Raw genomic sequence first — 21,341 nt, 5'->3', positions numbered from 1 at the left:
GGGGCTCTCTCCGGCGCAGCGCCCATCCCCGGGAGGCGAGGTGAGGGGGCGGCAGCGGGGGCGGCCCCTCCCCAGTCACCGCGGCGGGCCGGGGGTCCTCCGGGCGCAGCAGGCGGGCGGGCAGAGGCGCAGCGCGGGGGGCTCTGCGGTGGATGCGGCAGGCTCAGCTGCGCGCCTCATCGGCTCGCTGCCTGCCTGCCGCCTGCCGCCGCCTCTGCCTCTTTCGCAGCCTGCGGCTCCTGCTGCTGCGGAACCGGCTCCGCCAAGGACGCCGCCGCGCAGGGAAGGGTCCTCGGCCAGCCCCCCCCCCCCGCCCCAGCAGCAGCCGGGGACTCCAGAGCGCCCTTCTTCCCCTCTGAGACGGGGGTCTGGCAGGGAGCAGGGGGACCCAAGGCGCCTCTGGGCCACTTGGGCTGGAGCGGTGGCTCAGAAGAAGAGAGTCGTAGAGTTGGAAGGGACCCCCAAAGGTCATCTAGGCCAACCCCCTGCAATGCAGGAATCGCAACGCCAGAGCTCTCCAAATGGTGACTGCAACTGGGGGCAACTTCCCTTTCATGGGCCTCTCCCTCAGATTCCCAAGACTGCCCCCCCCAGCAGGTGGCCCAGGAGGAAGCGGGTGCCAGAAGGGTGGGAAGAGGCACCAGCACAGGGCAGGCCGTGCAAAGGGGGGGGGGGAGAATATCTCTCTGCCCTCCCTTCCCAGGAGTGTGGACTGAGTGCGAATTTTGATTTCTCACTTCCGCAACCTTTGCAGAACCTAAGGACCGCCTTGCTGTCTCAGCCCCCCCTGGCCGGCCCAATCCCTCCTTGGGTGGCCTTCAGAGGGACGGCACCCCTCACCCTGCAGGCAGCCATGGAGGCTGTCCACCTGCTCCCCCAAGGCTCTGCCCAACCTTTTAACTCTATCTAAACTGGTAGCCACCATGTCATCCTGTGGCAGGGAATTCCACTGGTTAACTATGTGCACTGCAGTGCATATTTTAGGGGGCAGGGAATGTGGGATCAGAAAGGTTTCACAATAGCCTGAGGTGCAGAGAAGAGGATGAGGAAGGCAGTCTGGCCCTACTCCAAAAGCCCCACAGTGGAAGAGGGGCAGCCCTGGCATCGTTGACTGGGCATCATCCCAAAGGCTTTGGGGCTCCCAGCATGGTCAGTGGGGTGATGGGAGACATTTGGAGGGTCTCTGGAGGCTCCCCACCCCGATCCAAGCCAGCACAATCAGAGGCAACACAATCAGGAGACCCGTCAATGTTTTTTTATTGGAAATTGTTAAGGCACAAGCTGCAGAGAAGTTTTTTCAGGAGTTCCGCGTCCCATTTGGCCCCCCCTGCCCCCCAGGACTCCTCTGGGCTGGGGGTGGGGAAGGACTGCACCCGTTTGCGTCAGGCATCTTCAGAAATGGGGGGTCCCCGGCCTCCTCCACCCCAGGCCCTCTGCTCCCCCTTCCCTCCTCCTTCTCTGCGTCCCCCAGGAATTAAGAGCCTGGGCTTTCGAAATGGATTTCTTCTTCTTCTTCTTTTAAAAAAGGAAAGAAACACCCATCATGCAGCTACAGGGAAACAAGAAGTCAGGCTGGAGACTGGAAGACGAGTGAAGGACAAGCCTCGTCCGCAGAGGCAGGCTTCCCAGCGGACCTGGTGCGGTGATGACGAGGGCGCTGAGAACGTGGGCGGCTCCGAGGCGGAAAGTCCAGCCCTGCAGGGAGCCCTGCCGTGCCAAACCTTCAGAGTCGCAGGAAGAGAAGTGCGCCGTGCGTCGGGGGGGAGGCCGGGGGGAGGGAGGAGGAGGCCTTGCTGGCCTAGCTGGGTCCTTCTCCTTCTTCGTCCGAGACGTCCTCCGAGGGCAAGGTGCGCAGGTGGCCGGCACGGACGCTGCCGAGGGCGGGGCAGGCGGCCAGGAGGACGGCCACCCCCTCGGGGGTCACGCCGGAGCCGTCCAGGTTGAGCTGCACCAGGGGCACGTGGCGCAGGAAGCGGAGCCCTGCGGAGAGACAGGAAGGGGCAAAAGGCAGCTGGGCAGGAGCTGGGTCTTCCTGCAGCAAAGTCTCCCCCGTGTCCTGGCCCGTGCCCCTCAGGGAGGACTAAGGGCAGAAAGAGCCTTGGAAGGGATCCCTAGAGTCATCTAGTCCACCCCCCGGCAATGTGGGTTCTGCTTCGTTGGAGGTTTTTCAGCAGAGCTGTCAGGGACGCTGACATTGCCAGGGGTTGGGCTGGATGACCCTTGGGGGTCCCTTTCCAACTCTTATCATTCTGGTTCTATTTTGCGCACCCCCCACAGAGAAGGGGGAGGGTGTCCTCTGCTTCCCATCTCTGTGCCGGCAGCTGACACCCCAGGCCAGACCCCCGCCAAGCTGTTCTTGAGCGGCGTCCCCCAAAGTGGCAGTACCAACCCTGGGGGGTGGGGGGAGCCCTGGATCTGCCAACGGCTGCGAGGCTTCGGAGAGCCAGTATCTCCAGATCATGCTCATCTCCTTTGCCAAATTAATTAATGGAACTAAAGGGCTTTAATCGGATTTTGAGTGAATGTGCAATCAGCCGTTGCGGTTTCGAATGTTGCTGCATTTCGTCTCTCTTAGTGGGCCGTGGAAACTGCAGCTCTGGATGCCGCTTCTGGCCAGGTGGGGCTGGGGGCCAGAAAAGCGTTGGGGGGCCAGGACTCACCTCGGTCTGTCAGGCGGGTGCGGCTCAGGTTCACCTTGAGCAGCTGCTTACAGCGGGAGATGCCCAGGTGCACCACTGTGTCTCCAACCGGCGTGCTGGCAAGACTCAGCACCTGGGGGGGGGAGGAAGATGATAAAGTGGGGGGGCAGGGCCCCTGGGGCCCTCATGCCTGCCCTGCCCCAGGTCTCTCCCTCTCTGTGTCTCTGCAGCTGCCCAAAGAGAGGAGCTTGGAGGAGGGAAGGAGCCCCTGGCCAGTGCCTGCCACTCCCCCAGGGGCTGAGCCGGCTGAGCCCCCCCCCCCCGGCGCTGCTCCCTTCCCGGCCGTACCTGCAGGTGGGGCAGAGTGACGATGCAGCGTGCCACCCCTGCGCTGGAGACGTTGAGGCGGTCCAAGCACAGCTCCTCCAGAAGCGGCAGCCCCTGGACGTGGCGCAGGCCCAGGTCCGTGGCCAGCGTGTTGCAGAGAGACAGGCGGCGCAGCCTGAAAGAACCGCAGAAGAGCCTCAGGTCGGGCCATCGGCCCCCCCAGTCTAGTGGCCAAAGATGGCCTCTGGACCCCACAGCACTGAGCTCCAGCTCCGAGGGTCCATTGCGAGAAGTGAGGATACAGGGAACCAGACAGAGGGCCTTCTTGGTAGTGACACCTGCCCTGTGGAACGCCCTCCCATCAGATGTCAAGGAAATAAACAACTCTCTGACTTTTAGAAGACATCTGAAGGCAGCTCTGTATCGGGAAGTTATTAATATCTGAAGGACTATTGTATTTTAATATTTTGTTGGAAGCTGCCAAGAGTGGCTGGGGAAACCCAGCCAGATGGGCGGGGTTTGAATAATAAACTATTATTAGGTATTCTTTTTCTTTTTGTCTTATTTAACTGACTGTAATAAAATTAATAATTTTATTTTTTTAAAAAAACCTAATTTAATTTAATTTGTATACTGTCCTATACCTCATAGATCTCAGGGCAGTTCACAACATAAATGTCTCTGCCGTTTCTCAATCAAATTATTCCCACAGTGGCTTGCAAAGAATCAGTAATAATGACGACACGGCGGAGCGTAACAGAGTGTTCATCAGGGAAACCATTTCAAATTCATCAGGGAAACCATTTCAAATATTCTAATAATGATAATATCATTATTATTATTAATGGCTAATGCTAGCCTATCAAAGCATCACTTTTTAAGCTGCAAAAGGATACCCTCTGCTGAACTCCCGAACGTGAGGCAGGAAGGATAATCTCTAAGAAATCTCCGCAACCCAACATCTTGGACGGCTGCCCAGGGAGCAAGGCCTGCTATGAAGGGGGGTTGGGGGGCTGGAGTGCAGAGCCCAGCCTTGCTGGGGGGGGGGCAGGATCCGTGCACCCATTCCTCACCTGCTCAGCTGGGGCAGGTGCTGCAGCCCCTCGTTGGTGATGTGGCTGTAGTCTGTCAGGTCCAGCTCCAGGAGCCCTGCCAGGCGGCAGAGGGCGGCCAGGCCGGCGTCAGTGACCGTGTGGCGGCTGGGCAAGGCCAAGTGAGAGAGGGCAGGCAGACCTGGAGAAAGAGCCCCAAGGGGTGGGTTCCCACGTGGAAGCGCCTCCAAGCCAGCTGGGAACCGCAGCGCAGCTCCCCCCCCCAACCCCCCAACATGGGGGGACCTGCTCTCCAACACTCCTGGACAAGGTGGCCAGGGAAGCCAAAACTGAGCAGGGGCCAGGGGCCGCTCCTGGCTCCGTCTGCGGCATCTACAGCACAGGGCGAGTGCCCTAGAGGTGGGCTGCAGGGGAGCTTTGGGTCAGGGCCCACAGACTGGGGCTGGGCTTGGAGAAGTAACTTTCCAGGTCCCAACCCCCAGTTACGACTCCTGAGGTGGCTTAACATGCTTTTTCAATCTTGCACAGTCAAACCTCAGTTCCATTTCCAAACCTTTCGGCTGCCAAACACTGAAAACACGGAAGCAAACATTCCAGTTTTCGGAAGCTGAACGTCGGATGCGCCGCCTGAGTGCAGGAAGCTCTGGCAACCAGTCGGAAGGTGCGCCTTGGCTGTCAAACGTTTCGGAAGTCAAACAGAACCGAGGTTTGACTGCATTTTAAATTGTTGCAGCCTGGGACTTCAGGGTGAGCAAAACATTAATAGTAATAATTCCAATTATAAACCAATGCTAATAGCAAGCCACAGGTCCTGCCTCAGCTGCCAGCGAAGCTCTGTGCTCTCACTTCCTGTCCTGCATTTCATTCCGGGTTGGTCTAGATGACCGCCTGGGGGTCCCTTCCAAGTCTAGAAGCCGGTGATTCTAATGCGCCCTCGCTGCCCAGAGGAAGCTGTTGTGGGGGGAACTGTCGGCCAGGGGGCGTCTTCCGTGTGCCCATGGGCAACACCCCCCCCTGCCCCCCTGGTGCCAGCCTCTCCAGCCTCTGCTGGCAAACCTTCTCAGGCTGCACTTCCCCAGCTGGGACAGCACCCACGGGCAAAGAGACAATGGGGCCCTTTCCCAAACGCCTGAGGGGCACAGCCCCCGCCCCCCCCGCACCTGAGACCAGCTGCAGGGCCGTGTTGCCGTCCACCGACTGGACCCCCGAGAGCGTCAGGGTGCAGAGTGCCGGGTGCGAGGAGAGCGCCCACAGGGAGGCCTCGCTCACCGGGGTCCCGTCCAGATGCAGCGTCTGCAGAGCCTCCAGGCGCCTCAGGGCTGATACGTCCACCACCTGCGGAAGCAACACAGCGCAGCCGGTTGAATTATTACTATTTATTGAATTTATATATATCCTATACCCGGGGGTCTCAGGGCGGCTGACAGAATCAAATCAAGACATAAAACCACAACATGCCGAATAAAAATAAAAGAACAACCCAATACCCCCCAAAAAACACATTTTAAAAGGGCAATATTTCACTGCGCTTAAACCCCGAGGAGCTTGAGGCGACTTCCAAGGTCTTCCCAAGAGCGTCACAGTCTCTCAGGCCTGACGCTCTACACCACACTGGGGTGGTGGGGAAAGCCCCCCCCCCCCCACGGGACCAAGAGAGGACCACCCGCACCCACCCACCCCCAGGTGCCAGCCGGCTGCACCCGTCCCAAGCTCCCCCCCCCCGGGAGAAGGCCCTTTTCCAGGCTGCGGGGGCCACTTACGCCCGTCTGCTTGATGCTGAGGGTGCAGAGCTGGGGGGCGCACTGGGGCAGCAGGCCGAGGGTGCCGTCCGTGATGCCTGTCTGGTTGAGGCTCAGGTGGGTGAGGGAGGGGGGCGCCGAGAGCAGGAACTCGCCCAGGCCCCGATCCGTCACGTGCGTCTGGTCCAGCGCCAGGTGAGACAGCTGGGGGAGCCCTGCGGGGAGAGCGGGGGCCAGATCCATCACACGCCCATTCATTTCTCCATCGTTCTTTCAAGGCATCCATTCCAATCTTTTTGCCGGGCACAGAAAACCCAGCGACACGGACCAGAGTAACATGGCAGCTCTTGCAACACAGGAACAGATTGCTTTCAATGATTACCATATGGACAAAATTAACGATATTTGGAACGTATTTATGAAAAACACAGTGACCCATGAATTGATGTATACTTGAGGGAAACAATAAGCTTAACCGTTTACATACATACAGTATATTATAATTTATTTATAATTATATTTATGATGATACCGAATTATAGTTCTGTCACCTTAATTATATTTTATTGCCATGTTGTTACTTTCCTCTGCCTTCTTTAGGTATTCTTTTTATCTTTTATTTTATTTAACTCACTGTAATATTCTTAATAATATATATATATATTTTAAAAAGTCCTTAATTGATTGTATTAAATTTGTATACCATCCTACACCCTCTAGTTCTCAGGACACTTCACAAAATAGATTTCTCTGCCGTTTCTCATTCAAATTATTCCCACAGCGGCTTGCAAAGAATCAGTAATAATAACGGCTCGACAGAGTGTACTAGAGCGTCACAAATGCAGTTGAAATCATATATTCATCAGTGAAACAATTACGTTCTATAAAACACTGCCTTAAAAGCGACAAGTGAAAATAAGCTAAGCATCACAATTAAAGCCAAAATCTTATTCTGTGATCAGCAAGTCAATAAAGCAGAATTGTAATTTTATGCTGCGAAGCGCCCTGAAATCTATGGGTCTAGGGGGCAGTATACAAATTTAATAAATAAATGCAAACGCAAAATAAATGCCTAAGGGTGAGAGGCCCCTTTTTTCACGGGGAGAGCTAAAAGCAAGTCCTCCTTCTCGCAGCGCAGAATTGAACTGTGGAACTCCCTCCCACCAGAGGCTGGGATAGCCAGGAATTTGGGTGGCATTTGAAGAGGATGAGATAAATTCATGGAGATGAACGCTAGCTCAGATTATTATGTATGTACAGGTAAGGAGGGATGAAACTGTATTGAAGGTATGGAATATAACATCAAATGGAACTGTGTGTGTTAAAAAGAAAAGGAAAAAGGGAGGGGAGCTCTATTTTGCAAAAGGTTTACGATGGAAACTTCCCATCCTTTATTATCCATGGAGCTGGAATTTAATTTAATTGGGAGTATAACTGCTCATTTATCTTCAGTCAGACGGAAGGATGAAAGGAGTCTGCAAACTTGCCAAGGAACTGATAAGGTTCATTATTGAGTCATCTGCAGTTTGACGGACTGCTCTCCTTCCCAGGCAGAGAGGGAAAAGAGCCTCTACAAGGCTATTTATTGGGACAGAGTGATTTTTGAGGTTGCTGTTGAAAGTTGCAAAACAATGGAGCCCAGGACAGAGCGATGGAGAATTTCTGAAGCTCTGCCCAAAGCATGATGGAGAACAGCAGCAACTGGGAAAATACAGACGTAACATTTTACAAGGACAGGAAGAAATATCACAGAAAGAATAACTGCCACACACAGGAAGAATAAGAATATAGTTTGAATGCCTTGCTTGTAAGTTTATACATCATTTAATGTTTCAATACGAAGGGAAGTTGTTAATATTGCAAGGATTGTTATCTAGACTGGAGTGTAATTGAAATTACTATGATTTTGGAACGCAGAAATAAAGTCAATCACCAAACCATTGAGTCTAGCACATGGGGGCGGGGCACCTAAATTATATAACTTGGTACCTGAATGATTGGTATTAGTAATGGCATTGTAATTTGGCATTGTTATAATGAGGTTATTATTGGACTGTAATTGAAAACTAATGCAGAATATTATTTCTTTAACAGAACATAAATTCCTGGAGAAGCCCAGGGCTCTGCCTCCGCAGTCAGAGGCCGCGATGCTTCTGAATCCCCATTGCTGGGGGCTGCGGGGGGGAGGGGGAGGGGAGAGGAGGCTGGACTAGGTGGGCCATGGGGCCTGATCCTGCAGGCTCTCATGGGCCTGATCCTGCAGGCGGAGAGGAAGCAGCCAAAAGAGCAGGACGGGGGGGGGGGGGGTGTCCGTGACGTACCCTTCAGAAACTGCAGGCAGTTGTCGGTGAGCTTCACGCAGGCCGAGAGGTTGAGGTGCTGCAGGCGGGGTAGGTGCTGGACCACAGAGACGCCCTGGTCTGGGGGGGGGGAGAAATGGGGGAAGAGGGTCAGCTCAGGGGGATGAGAGCACAGAACCCGCCCGCCTCCCACAGCTAAGCTCTCAGGTCCCGTGGAGCAGCCTCCTGCCCAGACCCTCTCTGCCCCCCCCCCCCGGTCAGCAATGCTTCAGCTCTGATCCTGCACTGTGGGGGGCTGGGATGGATGACCTCTGGGGACCCCTTCCAGCTCCACCATTCTATGCTTCTTTAGCTGGGATCCTGCACTGCAGCCGGCTGAATGACCTCTGGGGGTCTCTTCCAGTTCCACAATTCTATGCTTCATTAGCTGAGATCCTGCCTTGCAGGGGCTGGGATGGATGACCCTTGGGGGCCCCTTCCAGCTCTACCATTCTATACTTCTTTAGCTGAGATCCTGCCTTGCAGGGGCTGGGCTGGATAACCCTAGGGGGCCCCTTCCAGCTCCGCCATTCTATGCTTCTTTAGCTGAGATCCTGCCTTGCAGGGGCTGGGCTGGATAACCCTAGGGGGCCCCTTCCAGCTCCGCCATTCTATGCTTCTTTAGCTGAGATCCTGCCTTGCAGGGGCTGGGCTGGATAACCCTAGGGGGCCCCTTCCAGCTCCGCCATTCTATGCTTCTTTAGCTGAGATCCTGCCTTGCAGGGGCTGGGCTGGATAACCCTAGGGGGCCCCTTCCAGCTCCGCCATTCTATGCTTCTTTAGCTGAGATCCTGCCTTGCAGGGGCTGGGCTGGATAACCCTAGGGGGCCCCTTCCAGCTCCGCCATTCTATGCTTCTTTAGCTGAGATCCTGCACTGCAGGGGGCTGGGCTGGATGACCCCTGGGGGCCCCTCTGCCCATCCCGCTCCCGCCCCGCTCACCGGTGATGACGGAGCAGGCGAGGAGGCTGAGGTGGCGGAGGCTGGGAAAGGCCCGCAGCTGGCCCAGGAGCTGGTTGGTGGCGTAGGGGTAGCAGTCGAGGCGCAGCTTCTGGAGGGGGCAGCCGAAGAAGAGCTTGAGGCTGCGGGGGCTGAGCAGGCCCTGCTGCATCAGGTGACCCAGGAGGTGCTCCGCCAGCACCGGCGTCACCGAAGCCAGGCTGCTGCAGTACTGCTTGCTGGGCGCTGCGGGGGGGGGGGGGGGGGGACAAAGCCGACGGAAACATTGCAGCCCTGAGTTCGGATCCCGCCTTCCCCCCGAGCGGGGAGCCCAGGAAAACCAGACCACAGGAGAAGCCAAAAGAGATCATTGCCAGAAAGTAACTGAACTCTAATCAAGCTAAAACAGGAAATCTATTAAAGGGCAGAGAGTAAAAACAGCACAGCGCCATTTTCCTTTTTGGAAAAAGTCAGGAAAAGGAGGACAGCGAGGAGGGAGGCTTCTCCAGGCAGGGAGTTCCAAAGTTGCCTAGGAGCAGCCCCCACCAGAAAGGCCCCTCCTGCCTCCCCCAGCAAGGGACTTGGGAGGGCGGGGGGACCCAGAAAGCCAGGGGGGTTTCTTCTGGGGAAGGTGGTCTTCCAGATAGCCTAGACAGAAGCCATAGAGCAGGGGTCAGCAATGTGCAGGGCCGGATGCGGCCCACAAAGACCGCTTTACTGGCCCTCGAGCCGCCCCCGAACTGAGCCACCCACTTAGCGAGTCCCCCCTGCGCTGCGCTAAACTGGCGCAGCATGGCATGGGGACTCGCTAAGCGGCACCACAAATCGCGTCTGCGCAGCTGCAGATACCGGAAATCACATCTGTGCCTGTCTAGAAGCCAGAAATTGCTTTTGCGTAGGCGCAATTTTCAGCATCCGGGCATACACAGAAACGATTTCAGGCACCGCGGACATATGCAGACGCGATTTCTGGCGTCGCACTGCGCCAGTCTGGCCCACAGACGATCTCCGTGGGAGTGATCCAGCCCACGGCTGGTAAACCTTGCCACCCCTGCCAGAGAGGGCTTTCGAGGCCCTTTGAACTGTGTCCAGAAACAGCGGCCGAAGCAAAGGGTCATCGGCTCCCCTTGACCAGCCTCAGTCGGCAGTCCGGCTGCAGCGCTTTGAGCTGGTTGGCCTATTTATAAAAATATTTTTATCCTGCTGAGTCCTCGATATATATCAGAGCGGTTTAGAACTACAGAACAACAAAATCACAGACTAAGAGCATAATAAAACATGAAAAGCCAGAGCGCTAAAAGCAAGCCTCCACTAACTATTGCGGAAGGTTTTCTTAACTGAAACGTTTTCAGCAGGTGTTTAAAAGGTTGGCACAGAAGGTGCCCAGTGGCAGAGAGTTCCACAGGAATGGGCGGATGATACTAACGGCTTGGTTTCTCGTTGTTGTCCAATGGGCCCCAGAGAAGGACCAACGATCTCTGTGACGCAGCTGCCATATTCTAAGGGTTCAGGGGGTCCCTGAGGTGCCCCAGACCCAAGTTCTTCAGGGTTTTGTAAACCGTTATGAGGACTCTGGGAGGAGATGGGAAGCCAGGGAAGATGCTTTAAGCAGATGAAGTTTCCCAGAACTTTTCCTCCTCCTCTTCCTCATCCTTTGCCTTTGAAGACATAGGCATGTGCCCTGCTCTCCCCAGAGAGGCTTGCCTCTAGGCGCATTCCTCTTCTCCCAGACTTCTGGCCATTAAATCTTCTCTGGCCGGAGACCCCTGTCTTGCAGGGGCTTAGCTGGGCAATATCAGGCTCTGCATTACGTTGCGCAAATCATGCTCTGAATGTTGCACATGGTCCTGGGACCTTTGGGTTAAGAGAGATATATACCGTATTTTTCGCTCCTTAAGACACACGTTTTTCCTCCTAAAAAGTAAGGGGAAATGTCTGTGTGTCTTATGGGGCAAATGTGTGGTCTCTGGAGCCGAATTGCCCAGGGGCAAAAAGCAGATCGTGCTTTTTTTTTTTTTAGAAAGAGGGAAGGGGGTGTTGGGAGGGAGATAAGGGACTTTAGAGATAAAGGAGGCTGCCTGTGAGGGGGGAGGTAAAAGCACATGGATCCTCAGGATTTTTGCATTGGGTCCCCCAAATTCACCATCAGATCACATAGCATGTCCATGGCTACAGCCTGCACAAAAAAACCCCGCATCCACTGTTTTGTGGGGCTGCAATGGCGCAAAAACGTGGTTACAAAGCACGGATCCACATGGATTCTCAGGATTTTTGCATTGGGCTACCCCAAACTCACCGTCAAATCACATATCATGTCTGTGGCCACAGCATGAACCACAAAAATCATACATTCACTGTTTCATTCAGAATATTTTTTTCCCTCCTCTAAAAACTAGGTACATCTTATGGAGCGAAAAATACGGTAAATCGAAATGATATTAAGCAGCAGCAGCAGGAAGGAGCAAGCTGCAGTGCGAAGCCTCTACCTGTGAGGAGGGCTGTGGCCCCTCGCAGGGACAGCTGGAAGAGTGGGGGCACTGCGGGGGCCGGGCGGCCCTGGGGGGACATGGCGGCCGGAGAGGCCTTCTCCTCGCCTTCGGGGCCCTGCGCATTCACCCGCTGCAGGCGCAACTCGGCCGCCTGGGCCACAGCCAGGGGGAGGGCGGGCGCTTCGGCTCGGCTCCCGGTGGCCGTCCTGGGGGGCAGAAAGAGACAGGCAATGATGAAGACACCCAGGCACCCCCATTCGCTTTGCTTCCCGCCCCCCTTCCACGTTCCCAGCCGGCCTTCCTCCGCCCACTAGAAAACAAGTACCCCCAGATAGCCCAGGCTGGGCCAGGCCCCTACCTCAGCAGGTTGCCCTCCGCCGGCCACTGGTGCCGAGACCCCAGGAGGCCCTGAGCGCGTTCCCCAAAAGACAAGGAGCCTTCAAACAGAAAGAAGACCCCCCCCAAACTTAGGATCAAGGTTCTTTCCTCGCCCCCACCCCACCCCCCCTTCTGGCCTACGCCCTGCCCTTCTTTCTGCTCGCCAGAAGTTCCTCCCAACCTTCAGCAAGGGATCTCCCTCCTCAAGAGTAGACCCACATTCCCCACAAATCAGGGGACCCCCCCCTCATCTTGGCTTCCTCGCCCCCACCCCACCCTGTTCCCCACCAGCCAGGTTTGCAGTGCTGATACCCAAGGAAGCGTCTCGAGGCCCCCCCCCCATTTTAATGAAGTATATTTAGATTTATACTCTGCTTGGCCGTAATTGGGGACAGGAGGGGAGGGCGTGCTGCTGCCTCTCCTTCCTTGGAGGATTCCAAGCAGAGGCTCCACCCTGAGATTCCTGCCTTGCAGCGGGTTGGGCTGGATGACCTTCAGGGGTCCCTCCCAATTCTACAGTGACTCAGGCAGGCCAGATCTTGGAGCCTCCCACCTTCCTGCCTCGGGTGCTGACCTGGCAGAGGCGGCCCCCGGCCCCCGGAAGCCTCTCCTTCCCTCAGGGTCGCCGAGGACTCCTGCTCCATGGGCTCCTCCACGTCCATCCGGTGGCCCCTCCCTGTGGGGGGACAGAGAGAGCATTTTGTTTCGGACTTTTCTGCTAGAGGGGGCACATCCAGTTGTTGTTGTTGTTCTCCTCCTCTTCAGTTAAACCCCACGACGACACCCCTGCAAGGCAGGCTAGGCTGACAGGAAGGGAGCGGCCCCCAAGGTCACCCAGCCAACACCATGGCTGAGTGGGGATTCGAGCCCAGGTCCCTGCCCAACACTATCTGCTACACCCCCTGGCACAGGCCTGGCAAGGAGTCCAAGGCAGCTCTGATCTGGCCTGGGAAGGGGCTTATTGCCCGCCCACCCCAAGAGGTGTGTCTGCAGGGAATTAATAGGAGCCAGGGTGGATGAAAAATCAATGATTTAACAACAAAAAATTGGATTTTTAAAATTTTAAATTGGATTTTTGAAATAAAATGCTTTATCTTTCTAAAGATAAATTTTCCATTTAAGTTATTGTTATTAAGGAAATGATTATTTTTCTCCTTCCAATAAAGTACAGCAGAAAAGTTGTCCAAAATTAAACAGTTAACATATTAAACCTCACAATAATTTCTATGTATTTCTAATAGTATAACCAAATCAGCCATTTCTGATATAACTGTAAAAGCTATTCTGAAAATTTATTATTTCAAAAACGAAACCTTCATCTGGTTGCAAATATTAAGATTATACCAGCAAGAATGAGTCTTTCTGTAAAGAAATGATTGAAATCAAGTGTAATACTGACTAGTGAATTAAATTGTGATTTAAATCCAATCCAATCCACCCTGATAGGAGCCCAAGGCAGCTGTAGAGAAGGGAGGAACACCGGGGGGGTGGGGTGGGGCAGTCACATCCTCTGCCCACAGATGTGCTCCCCCCCATGGAACTGGGGATGGGAGGGAGCTCCAGGGAGGAGCCCCAAATATACATCGCTTGGGGGGCAGAGACCTGCCTGGCATGCAGAAGTGCCGGGTTCAATTCCCCGCTGGCAGCCTCTCCAGGCAGGGCTGGAAGACCCCTGAAAAGTCTCTGCTGCCAGTCTGTGCAGGCAGCACTGAACTCAAGGAGCCCAGAGCATCTCTGCGCCTCTTGTAAAGGGCTGGCAGCTTGCTCTGCTTTCAGGGACAAGGCTGCAGCTCAGCAACAGAGCCCTGCCTGGCATGCAGAAGGTGCCGGGTTCAACCCCCTGCTGGGAGAGGCCCCCTGCCTGAAGAGAGCCTCTGCTGCCTGCAGAGCCTGACGGACTCATCTTCTGACATGTCCCCTGACCTGGACTCAGAGTCCAGAGGACTAGAACAATCTTCATTCCTAGGGGGACCAGGGCTGGGGCTGAGCGACGGAGCCCCTGTTTGGCAGGTGCAGCCCCCCAGGGCGTCCCCAGGGAGGGCAGGGGACAGGGGCTCCCTGGCTGACACCCAGGGGAGCGCCGCTCAGTGGGTGGACGAAAAGCAGAGCAGCTTGGAGGCATACAGGGGTAGTGGCGCCCGCCCTGTGGAACGCCCTCCCATCAGATGTCAAACAGATCAACAACTGCCTGACATTTAGAAGACATCTGAAGGCAGCCCTGTTCAGGGAAGTTCTTAATGTGTGACATTTTAATGTATTTTTAATCTTTGTTGGAAGCCGCCCAGAGTAGCTGGGGAAACCCAGTCAGATGGGCGGGGTACAAATAATAAATTATTATTATTATTATTATTATTACTACTACTACTACAGCAAAAGGCCCCTTCCTGAATACTTACCCCAGCGGTGGGGCTCAGGGAAGGCCAGCTCCCCGTGGCCGTGCAGCCCCGCAAAGTCCCCTGGAGTCACCCTCTGTGCCGGAGAGCGGAGGACGGAAGGCAGGTGGGCGCCCTGAGCGAAGAGGCCTCTCCCCTCTGGGGTCGGGAGACCAGGCCCTGCCATCCCCTCCTCCTCCTCTTCTTCCTCCTCGTCTTCCTCCTCTTCTTCCTCCTCCTCCTCCTCGTGTGGGGTCTGCGGTGGGGACTCAGGCCCCGCCACCCCCTTGGAGGCCGGGGCCTGGGGTGCCGGGGGCCCCACCACGCAGAGGGTGGCGCTGGGGGCCAGGCCCAGATCCCCCAGGGAGCGGGGCAGGTCGGCCGGCCCAAAGTGGCGCTTGGGGAAGCCCTGCAGGAGGGAGAAGGCGGGCGGCAGCTGCGGGTGAAGCTCCAGGAGGCGCAGGCGGACGGCCTCCAGGGGGGAGGCGGACGGGAAGCTCTGGCGCACGGAGTCTCCCGAGGGGAGGCGGATCTGTGGGGAGAAGAGGGGCAGCCATGGGCTGGGTCTCCCACTGCGGGGCATTGCTTGAAGGCATCCCCTAAGGGGCATCTGGCTGGCCTGGGATCCGGCCCGGCCCTTACATTCCTCAGGCCAAAATGACCTCCCCCCCCAGCCAAGAATCACAGAACTGTAGAGTTGGAAGGGACCCCTAAGGCTCATCTAGCCCAACCCCGGCAAACAGGCAGACACCCTCTGTAGGGGTGCAATATCCAGAGTGTGGGGGTCAGGTGGGATTGCTTTGAGGAATTATGAAATATGGAGCAAGCCATTGTGTCCGCGATGAAAGCATGGCGTTGACTGGGTTTGATTAATTGACAATGGTTTCTGATCGAATCCCACAAGCCTCTCCACCTCTGCCATTTGTTTTCTCTACACCTGACAGGCACATATAAGCATTCTGAAACACAGGCCAGTTGCTTCACCAGGCATCCTCAGTACATAAAGATAAAAGAAGAAGAAGAAGAGGAGTTTGGATTTGATATCCCGCCTTTCACTCCCTTTAAGGAGTCTCAAATCGGCTGACATTCTCCTTTCCCTTCCTCCCCACAACAAACCCTCTGTGAGGTGAGTGGGGCTGAGAGACTTCAGAGAAGTGTGACTGACCCAAGGTCACCCAGCAGCTGCAGGTGGAGGAGCGGAGACTCGAACCCGGTTCACCAGATTACGAGTCCACCGCTCTTAACCACTGCACCACACTGGCTCTCATAGTAGGTTACTTTGACATAGTTTCATCTTTAGATAGACCTTAAGGGCCAGGAAGAGAGTTCACAAGGAGATGGCAAATACCGCCATCCTGTCTCTCCTGTTTATTCCTGTTTATGATCTTTGGGGTTTTGCTGAATGCCTTCCTCCTTTTATTCCTATTTTATTTACTCTGGACTACTGTGCATGCTCAAGTAGGAAATAGTTTCTTTGTGGTTAAAAGAATTTCTTCTGATCTGACTTTGTCCCACGTGGGGTTTTTGAAATGCTCAGAGGGAGTCTGATTGTTTCTTACGAACAATGTGTAAAAAGTTATTTTGTGAATAAAACGACCTGGGCCGGGGGGGGGGGGAGAGGAATTACTATACGCAGCCCTCCCAGAGTCTTGCTGGTCAAGCCTCCTGTGCATTCTATTAATCAGAGTCCAATCCTTCCTTGTTTTGGTAACGCTACAACCCTCCCTCCTTGAATCAAGCCCCCCACCCAAGACTTGCAATTCCCTCCTCTCTTCCCTCCTGGCCCCCGGGGTGGGGGTGGGGAATGGCCCCTGAGGGAGCCTGTGGCTGCTGCTGCTCTTCCTCTCACCCTAAGCAGGCACTGCCCGTCGCTGGGGGGCTGCACTCTCTTCTCCGAAGGGGGGGCTTCCTGCGCCAGCTGGGCCTTGCCCTGGATGCGACGCCGGTCGTCTGCGATTCTCTGCAGGGCCAACTCGTGCTCCTGGGAGGAAGGAAGGAAGGGAGCCGTGAGGAGGAAGCCGGGGCAGCTTCCGCCCCAGAAAAGCTGTCTCACCCCCCCCCCCCGGAAAGCTGTCTCACCTGCCGCTTGGTCCTCCTCTCAGCCCTCAGCTCCTCCGCCAGCTGCTCCCGCTGCTGCTCAGCAAAAGCCTGGCTGCCGGCTCTCCCGGGGGGGTCCTTGGCGGCCACCTCCACCCTGGCGCCTGGGGGGAGAGGAAGGAGCATGCTGGGAAGCCCACCCCAAAGGAGACAGTGCAACAGGTCCACCCAGGCTGCCTCCCTGGGCCTCCCCTGCGGGGGGGGGGAGAGGCTGCGGACAGGGAGCCTCTTCTTCACCTGCGGTTGGGCAGCCCAGGCTGGCAGCCGCTGGCCCCGACGAGGCCTCCTGGACCCTCCTGGGGGGGTTGAAGGCGTCCATCGCCCTGCAGTCCTTCAGCGCTCTGGGAGGCTTGCTCTGGGGGGTTGGCGGCTCTTCCGCCCTCTCCTGCAGCAACCTGGGAAAAGAGAGGAGGAGACGACGAGGCCGTCAAGCAGGAGAAGCCCCAGGGCCTGCACTGCCAGGGAGTTCAGGGCTGGTCAGGGGAGAGGGGGGAGCACCTCCGGGAGCGCAGCCGGCAGAACTGTCTCCCTCTAGGGCAGGGGAGGGGGCTGGAGGGAACCCCAGGGGTCATCTAGCCACTCACCAGTTGGCAGCCTCTGGGGCGCTGAGGCAGCCGGCGCGGAGGGCATCGCGCACCTGCCGCTCGGTGAAGCCCATCTCATAAAGGGTCAGGAGCAGGTCCCCCAAAGTCTGTGGGGCAGAGAGAGGTCAGAGGATGAAAAACTTCTGGGAAATGATATATAATGAGATGGACAAAGATGATGAAATATACATTTATTAAGAAACCAGAAGCATTTTTACTTGGCATTGTAGAAGATGATATAAACAGAAAGGATTGTAAGTTGTTTTTATATGCAATGAAGGCAGCAAGAATATTATTGGCACAAAAATGGAAGCAAGAAGAACTACTGACAAAAGAAGAATGGAGGATGAAATTGATGGACTACGCAGAATTAGATAAACTAACAGGAAGGATTCGAAACCTGCGGGACCAGAGATTCTCAGAAGGCTGGTGTAAATTTACGGACTATTTGAAAAGTAGCTGTGATGAACAGATTACGCTAGTAGGTTTGCAAGAAGCTTTGTAAGGTGAAGTATTTGAAATAATGCTAAAAAGACAATGAGGAGAATTATTAGTTAAGGATATTAAAGGTAATATGAAATTAGGAAATGCATAATATGTGAAAAATAATGGGAAACCATCAGAGGCGTCGATGGAAGTCCAAAAATATTGTATAGGATGAGAAGTTATGTTGTATGAATGTTGGAATTAATATGTTAAAAATTAATAAAAATGTATTTAAAGAGAGAGAGAGAGAGGTGTCAGAGGAACACGGGGGGAAAAAGACTTTTCCTCCAGCGCAGCCTCCTCTTCTCTCGGGGGGCCGGCCAGCAGGATCCTCCCCTCCTGAGGTTCAATTTTGACAGAAATGATAAATGTTGCTTAGAAAACTATTGCCTGCTGTCCAAAATTGAGATTACAGAGTAACTCGACTCAAACAGCTCCAAGTCTTACACTGGATGCCTGGTTCCACTCACTCTGGAAGAGAGCTTTCTATCATGGAAAAACACACACGTAATTTGAGATCTGACAAGGCCTGGAACCGACACTTTTTATACAATTTGGGACTCTTTCAGGACATAGACGACGGAACCGTCATCTTCAAGCCTGGCAAACTGGAACTTTATTTGTTGATCTGATACAGTCAACACTCTGTACTTGCAATATTGTTATTTTAAGTTGCGTGCAACTTTGTTATCTCTGTTTTATATACATTATAAAACAAAATGATAATAATATAGGAAGAGCCAGGGACCCCTGAAAGCCTTAATTCAGTGGAGTCCCATAAATCCATGCCCAGGGTCCCTCACCCTGTAAAAAAGCAATATTCAGAGTAGCTGTTTGCACAACCCACAAAGGAAGATAAAATTGATAAAATGATGCACGGCATGGAGAAGATGGATACGGAAAAGTGTTTTTTCTTCCCTCCCCTCTCTCTTTGTGGGCATCCCACAAAGTTGAGAGTTGGAAGATTCAGGGCAGAGAAAAGAAAGGGCCTCTTCTTCATGCAGTGCTGAGTTAAATGGTGGAACTCCCACCCACAGGAAGCAGGGGTGGTGGCCATGGGGGGGGTCTTTAAAAGAGGAGACCCTGTCGCCCCAGCATCTTCTGGGGAGGAAAAAAATTAAACACGGAGCAGAGTTCCCAAAAAGAGACCAGAGGCAACTAATGTTTCTTCCATCCAGCAGAGCTTTACTGCTACTGAAGGCAAATGAGCATCATGGTCACAAAACCAATACATTCAGGATTGGCCCTGTCCATCAGAAATCCACTTGCAACAGACTTCACTTAAACTAACTTACGAAAACTTATAAACCTATAATCAGACTAAACCTCAACAGGAGAGACCTCACAGGCGGCCTGGCACATGTCCACAGGGCAGGGCCAGATTGAGATTTGATGCGGCCCTCAGCTCCTGAAGGGAAAGGGGCCCTTTCTATGTCCAGCTGTCCTTTGCCCACAACAAATGGTTGCAGTTTTTGTGTGTTGAATAGATGCTATATCAGGGGTCAGCAAACTTTTTCAGCAGGGGGCCGGTCCACTGTCCCTCAGACCTTGTGGGGGGCCAGACTATATTTTTTTTTGGGGGGGGAATGAACAAATTCCTATGCCCCACAAATAACCCAGAGATGCATTTTAAAGAAAAGCACACATTCTGCTCATGTAAAACCACGCTGATTCCTGGACCATCCACAGGCCGGATTTAGAAGGTGATTGGGCCGGATCCGGCCCCCGGAGCTTAGTTTGCCTACCCATGTGCTATATGGTAACTTATGGATCTAAAGCCATTTGCACATAACAAAATATGTCTTTTATCAAAGTAACTGTTGAATTGAAACACAATGAAGAAGTATATTAATAGTGAATTTTGGGGGGGCCCCCAGAGAGTGGGGCCCTAAGCTATTTCTTGTTTTGCTTATACTAAACCCGGCCCTGCCACAGTTAGGGACGGGGAGCCCCCGCCAGGGCTGCCGGCGAGGGGGGCGTGTGCAACATCCGCTTCAAAATGTCCATAAATAGGTCTATAAATATATAAGTATTGACTATGGCCTGGTGAGAAGAGGTTTTAATCAGAGGATGACCTGCCTGGGGTGGGGGTGGGAAGAGAGGCGGAAGGAAGAGCTCACTAGTCTTGGCGGGCGGGCGGGGGGGGGGGGCGCAATCCGGACAGTTCTGCCAGGGGCATCATCATCATCATCATCATCATCATCATCATCATCATCACCATCACCAATTTCTACCCCGCCCACCTACCCGGCCCCGGCTCAGCTGGTCTGGCCCGAGGAAGGGGCCCCTCGCGGGCAGGGGGCCCCCAGCAATGCCCCCCCCCCGTGGAGTCTCCTGGGGGGGTCCTTCTCCCCCCCCCAGGGCTGCCTTCCCTCCTGCCCCCCCATAGTACTCCATTTCTACCCCGCCCACCTACCCGGCCCCGGCTCGGCAGGGGACCCTCACGGACAGGGGGCTTGACCCCCCCCCAGCAGTGCCCCCCCCGTGGAGTCTCCGGGGGGGTCCTTCTTCCCCCGCCCCCCGGAGCCGCCTCTCCCTGGTCTCCCCTCCCCCCTCCCCTCCCCTCCCCCCCTCACCGGGGGCTCCATCTCTCCGGGGGGTCCCGCAGGAGGCGCCCCTCCCCCTCCCGAGCTCCCGGGCGGAAGCGGCGGCGGCGGCGGCGGCGGCTGGAAGGCTGGCGATTGGGCGAGGCGCGGGAGGTCAAAGGGCGCCAGGCTCCGCCCTCTCCTGGCCGGCCCCGCCCCCGGGGGGCGGACCCCGGAGAGAGCCGGAGAGAGGCCAGCAGGCCTAGTGGTGGCAGGGGAGGGGCCAGCGCCTCCCCCCCCCCCGTGCACGGCAGAATCCGCACCCAGAACCCGCCTTCTCTTTTTTAAATTTTTATTGATTTTAACATATAAATTATAAATTGCACCACAAAACGTGTACAGTCTTTTTGGACTTCCGCCAGCACCTCTGACGATCCACCGTTTTCACCACTTCTTGTGCATTTCTTAACTTTATATCGCCTTTACATCTCTTAACAGATCATCCTTCCCCTTCTCCCTCTTTGCAATACTTCCAATAATACTCCTCACAAAACCTCTTGCAACCCTACAAACCTCGCCTGTTCTTCACAATCACTTTTCAGATAGTCCGTGAATTTACTCCAGTCTTCCGCGAATTTCTGGTCCCGCCAGTTTCGGATCCTTCCTGTTGGTTTCTCTAGTTCTGCATAGTCCACTAACTTCATCCTCCATTCTTCAAGCGTCGGTAATTCTTCTTGCTTCCATTTTTGGGCCAGTAATATTCTCGCTGCTGCTACTGCATATAAGAAGAGCTTACAGTCCTCGGAACCGCCTTCCTCCCTGGCTCCCTCCTGCCTTGCAGGCGGGCTGGACTAGATGACCCGGTGGGGTCCCTTCCGCCGCTGCAGCTCGAGGGAGCGAATTGAGCGCCCCTTCAATCCCCAGATGGGGCAGCCAGGGCCGGATTCACGTATAAGCTCAACAGGCTCTACCTTAGGGCCCCACTCTTGGGGGGGGGGGGCAAAAAAATTAAAGGGGGGAAAAACTGCTTTTACATTTCCAAAATATAAGATAAAAAACAAATAAAATAAAACCTCCATCCAGAACCGTGTTTTGTGTTGCGTGGGCTCCTATTTGTTATGTGCAAATGGCCCCAGATACCTATGAGGTCCATAAATTACCTTATAGCATCTATTCCAACACAAAAAGGGCAGCTGGATATATCAAGCCCCCCCCCCATTACCTTCAGGAGCCCCTTAGGGCCTCATCCAACCTCAATCCGGCCCTGGGGGCAGCTGCCCATCCCTGCCTGGCCGGGGTTGGACTAGATGACCCGGTGGGGTCCCTCAGTTCCCCCTCTGCAATTCCAGGCCAAGGCAGCCCCCTGGAATCTCCTC

At 54.9% G+C, this 21,341-nt stretch overlaps 1 protein-coding gene across 1 annotated transcript; it reads right to left on the bottom strand.

Moving 5' to 3' along the window:
* Positions 1–1,747: 1,747 nt before the first annotated feature.
* LOC309325896 (uncharacterized protein) lies at positions 1,748–20,119 on the bottom strand. The gene is made up of 17 exons (XM_081834240.1): positions 20,017–20,119; positions 16,955–17,061; positions 16,608–16,765; positions 16,353–16,474; positions 16,123–16,254; positions 14,298–14,805; positions 12,476–12,577; positions 11,882–11,960; positions 11,521–11,729; positions 9,038–9,280; positions 8,079–8,177; positions 5,779–5,972; positions 5,179–5,353; positions 4,040–4,199; positions 2,988–3,141; positions 2,661–2,772; positions 1,748–1,980 (listed from the first exon to the last, which is right to left on the bottom strand). Exons 1-17 carry the CDS (start codon positions 20,026–20,028, stop codon positions 1,799–1,801), a joined length of 2,748 nt encoding a protein of 915 aa, XP_081690366.1. The 5' UTR covers positions 20,029–20,119; the 3' UTR covers positions 1,748–1,798.
* Positions 20,120–21,341: the final 1,222 nt, after the last annotated feature.

This window comes from Podarcis erhardii, assembly GCF_964252035.2.
Source record: "Podarcis erhardii genome assembly, chromosome: 12".
Classification (NCBI taxonomy): Eukaryota; Metazoa; Chordata; class Lepidosauria; order Squamata; family Lacertidae; genus Podarcis; species Podarcis erhardii.
Note: the sequence above shows the minus strand (reverse complement) of the source record. Positions and strands in the feature narration are given on the sequence as shown.

What these genes read in the sequence shown, in the direction of transcription:
- LOC309325896 (XM_081834240.1), bottom strand. An exon ending in GCCCCAGAGGCTGCCAACTG is followed by an intron (nt 16,766 to 16,954) that starts GTGAGTGGCTAG and finishes CTCTTTTCCCAG; the next exon opens with GTTGCTGCAGGAGAGGGCGG. An exon ending in CCTGGGCTGCCCAACCGCAG is followed by an intron (nt 16,475 to 16,607) that starts GTGAAGAAGAGG and finishes CTCTCCCCCCAG; the next exon opens with GCGCCAGGGTGGAGGTGGCC.